The sequence below is a fragment of the Alligator mississippiensis genome, chromosome 4 (genome assembly GCF_030867095.1).
Source record: "Alligator mississippiensis isolate rAllMis1 chromosome 4, rAllMis1, whole genome shotgun sequence".
Classification (NCBI taxonomy): Eukaryota; Metazoa; Chordata; order Crocodylia; family Alligatoridae; genus Alligator; species Alligator mississippiensis.
In genome coordinates, this window is record NC_081827.1 from 52,354,743 (window position 1) to 52,360,254 (window position 5,512).

Here is a 5,512-nt window from a genome sequence, read left to right on the forward strand (position 1 = left end):
GACCTAAAATGAGCACGTTAGGGCCCCCTTCCTGGCTCTGCAAGTCCGAAACAGGGAGTCCGTGGGGCAACCATGGCCTTTCAGACAAAAATCAGGCCGCAAAGGCTCACATCTGAACAGCATCCAGGATTCCTAACGCGCTGCAAAGCCTGGCCCAAATGAGCTCCTTCCCAGGCCAGAATTTTAAGTGAGAAGGGGTGGCTGGAGGACTGCAAAGGCAGAGCCAAAGTGGAGAGAGCCTAAATCCCCTCCCCATCCCTTTCTCCTCAGGCTTGCCCAGATTCCCCAAAACATCCAGCTCAGCTAAGTATTGCAATGGAAATGTGCTGCTGCTGCTGCTGCTGCTGCGCCTGCCTTGCCCTCATTGAGGCGGCTGCTGCTGCTGCTGCTGCTGCGTTACTGGGAGATATTGTGCCGCTGCGACAGGGGAGGACGAGGCAAGCAGCTCAAGGAGGCTCAGTGAGCATGCGCCGCCCAAGCCAGTGACTGGATTCTCAGTCAAGGTACCAAGGCAAAAATAAATAAATAAATAATAATAAAAAAAAAAAATCAGCAATTTATAGAAAGAAGCAGCTCTGGTGTGTGGGGATCTCCAGCACCAACAGGTAGGAGGAGAGGGGCTGGGGGGGAGGGGGGGCACAGGGCTGATGCAGCTGCAGGTCTGTGCATGGAGAGGGAGAGCTCCCTCCCTTGGGGATTTTTTTTTTTTTTTTTTTTAATAAACTGCATAATGGAAGTGGACACGGACAATGCCTCTTCCGCGGGGCTCCCCGCGAGCTCCCCGTAGCTGGAGACCGTGGCCGGGCTCGGGCGGATGGAGCTGCAAGCCTCAGCGGCGGCGCTGCCCTGGAGCACAGGAGCGTTTCGTCCCTGCATCGCTGTGTACGTATGTGCATGGAGAGGGGCGAGCGGGGGAAGCGGCTGGGGGGAGGCTGATTTCATGGTTTTAAACCGTTGCCATGATCTGATCAGCCTCTGTTTACACAGCAGCAATCAGGCGCTTTGTGCGGGGTAAGAATGCACGGGTTGGACTGGAATCCAGTGCGAATCGCCTTTGTACACCCGAGGTGGCATAGGAAACACTCCATGGGAATAACCGAGCAGCCTGATCCTGCCTGCTGTGGCTCCCGGGTCCCTGGCTCTGGAAAAGCAGCAGTGTCTTTCTCTGATGATGATGATTATTTTCTGTGCATGAAATATATTCTGTTGCAGTTCACAGGGAGGAGTGGAAATCGCGGAGCCCTGAAAGAGAGCTCCATTTATTCTCTCTATTAAAGCCAGCCCTTCCAAATGGATGGGCATTTATTCCTTGGGTGTGTTTCCTTATTTTTCTTCAATATTGATATGAACCCGGGTTTAATCATGATCATCATAATATTGGGCTTCAAAGATTTGCATTACCAAGAGCAGGGGGAAAAGCCCTCCCCCCCTAAAACACAGTGCTGTGGTTTGTCTAGCCTATGTGTTTATTTCAGAGCCTAAATGATAAAATCTTGGTTTATAGGGGGATATAATGAATACATTTTATCTTTAAAAATGTGCATGAACTAACATTGTGTGATTAATGTGCTTTGGTGACTTGGGTTAAAAAACATAAATTCTGCAGGGTTTCTTTGGGCGTGATCCATATCAACACAGCAGCTGCCTCTAAAACATTGACAAATACTGTAGATGTAAAATAAATATAGGTAATGTCAAAATCTCAGCAGCCTTTTAGGATTTTTGGAAGATGCGAATGATTAATTTCTGGACTTGCAAGCTGGGGATTATTTTATTCACAAAGCCTCCAAGGCTTTAGCTGTGCATTTGTGTATTCTACCTACAAGGGACATTGTTTGGTCAGCTCTGAAATTGTAAGCAATTCAAATCCATGAAATCTGAAAATAATGTTATACAGAAAGTATGCCGGTCATATAAAGAACATGCCTCATGGTTTTTAAAAACAAATAATAGTACTCAAATTTACACCTTCGTTTGCTTCTTTCTCCATAAATTAACATCTTTGTTAGCACTTTATGACATCATTACTTGTTAACTTAAGAACTGATAGCTCGTTTTTTTTCAGATATTTTGATGGCATGACAAATCAGAAAGAAGAAAAGAGGATGTACTGTATGACTAGACACAAGATCAGTTCTGTTTGTGGATTACATTTTCAGTAAGATGTATGGATCTATTTTTTCCTTGTTCTTATATATAGATCATGAGACTTGACTGAGGCAATATCCATATCATCCATCCATCTATGGCGAACTACAGCCATGCAGCTGACAACATTTTACAAAATCTCTCTCCTTTAACAGCCTTTCTGAAACTGACTTCCCTGGGTTTCATAATAGGAGTCAGTGTGGTGGGTAACCTTCTGATCTCCATTTTGCTAGTCAAAGATAAGACCTTGCATAGAGCTCCTTACTACTTCCTGTTGGATCTTTGCTGCTCAGATATCCTCAGATCTGCAATTTGTTTCCCCTTTGTTTTCACCTCTGTAAAAAATGGCTCTACTTGGACATATGGGACTCTTACTTGCAAAGTGATTGCTTTTTTGGGGGTGTTGTCCTGCTTCCACACTGCTTTCATGCTGTTCTGCATAAGTGTCACCAGATACTTAGCTATTGCCCACCACCGTTTTTATACAAAGAGGCTGACCTTCTGGACTTGTTTGGCAGTAATCTGTATGGTGTGGACCCTTTCGGTAGCTATGGCTTTCCCCCCAGTTTTAGATGTGGGCACCTACTCATTCATTAGGGAGGAAGACCAATGCACCTTTCAGCATCGTTCCTTCAGGGCCAATGATTCTTTGGGATTTATGCTTCTTCTTGCCCTTATACTCCTAGCCACACAGCTTGTCTACCTCAAGCTGATATTTTTCGTTCATGATCGCAGGAAAATGAAGCCAGTCCAGTTTGTTGCAGCGGTGAGCCAGAACTGGACTTTTCATGGTCCCGGAGCCAGTGGTCAAGCAGCTGCTAATTGGCTGGCTGGATTTGGAAGGGGTCCCACACCACCAACCTTGCTGGGAATCAGGCAAAATGCGAACACCACAGGCAGGAGAAGGCTACTGGTTTTAGATGAGTTCAAAATGGAAAAGAGAATCAGCAGAATGTTCTACATTATGACATTTCTCTTTCTGACCTTGTGGGGTCCCTATTTGGTAGCTTGTTACTGGAGAGTTTTTGCAAGAGGGCCTGTAGTACCAGGGGGATTTCTAACGGCTGCTGTCTGGATGAGTTTTGCCCAAGCTGGAATCAATCCTTTTGTCTGCATTTTCTCCAACAGGGAGCTGAGGCGCTGTTTCAGCACAACCCTTCTTTACTGCAGAAAATCCAGGTTACCAAGGGAACCTTACTGTGTTATATGAGGGAGCATCTGTAAATCTTTAGCCTTGTGAAACACTACCATTCTCTGCTAAGCAATTGTGGCCTGTAGCCATGTCTTGAGAAGAAAATCAAGAATGGGATGTCAGCAGTTGTAAGGATTTGGGCAACATTTTGCAGTCTTTGCAGTAGCTCACCTATAATCCCATTTTAAACCTAAACGTGTTCCTGCTGACCACTGCTGAAGGTTTGTAATTAAGAACAAAGGACTGAACTACTGCCCTGAATTCCTTTATGTGGTTGAAATCTAGATAATGAAAGTAGCAGGTGCTAAGTATCAGTGCTAAATGCTGTGTATATCACTACATAAAATAAGACCATCAAAAAGATTAGCATTGGACATCTTAATAAATTAAGTTGATATGAGGTTAATGTGTTGATAAAACTAATTTTAGACATCCGAAGACCTTTAAAACATTTCATACAGTTATTGTTTTGCAAAGACTGAAAATTGGGGACTCTTAAGTACTGTAACTGATTAAAGATGTGCCATGCAGTATTGGATTATCACACTTACAAATCTGTTTGCCTTGTGAGTAAGTTTTGGGGAGCATTCCAAACCAGTATTTTTGTTCAGATTAGACTTTCCATTTTTCCCCCCAAATACAATACTCTTTCTAAATACCATTTTTCCTTAACAGTGAAATTACTAGCAGTAACTGTATTCTGTGGTTTTTGCTGATTTGGTATAAAGTTTCTTGGACTCGAATTTATATTTTTAAAAAGCTAGATATCAGTCTGTTAGGCAACGTTAATGATAATATTCAGTCCTAATTGAACAGTCATAATTATACAGAATAAACACATGTTGCCTTAAAGGGTTATCTAGTATCTTCCATTTTGTTTAGCATTGAAGCAAATAAGCAAGGAAAATTGAATCAGTAACTCTGGTCAGTCATTTGGGAGTGCATGAAAGATCACTTAATCCTCTATTTCCTTTTTTTCCCCCTCCCATGGTTCCCAAAATCAGTATGCACATCACTGGGATGATATGATTTTTTTCTAGGTGTGCTGCCCATTCTAGTTTGTTCTGAGAAACACAGGCAGTTGATGTATGTTTATATTTTAAGACAGCTGTCATGGGGAGACCGCAGCCTTAGTATGATATCTTGCACAATTTGTGAAGCATTTATTCTACTGAAGGCACAGTCTTGTTTATATTTTCTGCACATTTTGGTGTATTGGTTGTTTTAAATTATTTAAGTTTTAAATTGTGGAAGCATATATGATTTCTTAGTATTTTAGAAATACATTAGAGTCTGTGAGTCTTTCCTTCTTTAAGATACAGATGTGTGGATTTCAATATAAAGTTGCATTTGCCAAAATTTACCTGTGTAGCCTGTTAATTTTCTTGGAATAAAATTTACATTTTTCCAGTTATACAATTAACCTTTTTTTATTTTGTCTAGTGAGCTAGCATGAGCTATTGAGAATGTAGCCATTATGAATTATTATTCTTTGCAGTCACTGTATTCCCAAACTGTAAATGCATGAATGATGGGGACCACAGGATTGATAAATGATATTATCTACAATAGCACTGTTGTGTAGTTTATCATAATTACCCCTCTATCTATTCCAATATGTCAGCTATATTTAAAGTTACAACACAGTATTTGACAAACTTCACAGTTTAATTTTAGAAAATGTGTATATGAAGCACAACATCATGTGTTGGACAAACCTAAAGAACATTGGCTTTCTTAATTTTTGAGAGAAAAGACTGGTGGTCTTAATTAAATATTGGTGTACTCTGTCTTTCATTGTAATTTTATGACCAGCAAGTTAATCTATATATACACAAGCAGCAGTCAGTAACTGAAATGCTTAAATTTGTATGATAACATTATACAGCATATACAACAATTCAGAGAGTTGTATCTATATATGATCAGACAACTTGATCAAAGATTTAGTGAGCAATCTGTTTGACCTCATTTACACTTTATACTGAGGTTGATTGGTTGAGAGGCATGGCTTAATATACTGTGTTGAAACAGAAAAAATCACTACAATAATGACTCCTCATCAGTATAAGAATATTTCAGAACATAATTTGAAATGGGACCAAGAGACTTCTACCAAAAATACTTTTTTATTACACTGGAAAAGGTTTTGAAATTAAGACAGCTAAAACG

The 5,512-nt window shown here is 41.0% G+C and overlaps 1 protein-coding gene across 3 annotated transcripts; it reads left to right on the top strand.

The window, feature by feature from the left end:
* The first annotated feature begins 350 nt into the window (after positions 1–350).
* Positions 351–5,132, top strand: GPR85 (G protein-coupled receptor 85). Of its 3 annotated transcripts, none has more exons than XM_019492349.2 (2): positions 351–503; positions 2,066–5,132. In XM_019492349.2, the coding sequence occupies exon 2, from the start codon at positions 2,246–2,248 to the stop codon at positions 3,356–3,358; it is 1,113 nt and encodes a 370-aa protein (XP_019347894.1). In that variant the 5' UTR covers positions 351–503; positions 2,066–2,245; the 3' UTR covers positions 3,359–5,132. The 3 variants fall into 3 exon arrangements, with proteins under 3 accessions (XP_019347894.1, XP_006263819.1, XP_059581967.1); XM_006263757.4 differs by lacking the exon at positions 351–503 and adding an exon at positions 511–605; XM_059725984.1 differs by lacking the exon at positions 351–503 and adding an exon at positions 685–882.
* Positions 5,133–5,512: the final 380 nt, after the last annotated feature.

Bases quoted from the DNA above. Each gene is read 5' to 3' on its own strand.
- GPR85 (XM_019492349.2), top strand. From the start codon at position 2,246: ATGGCGAACTACAGCCATGCAGCTGACAACATTTTACAAAATCTCTCT.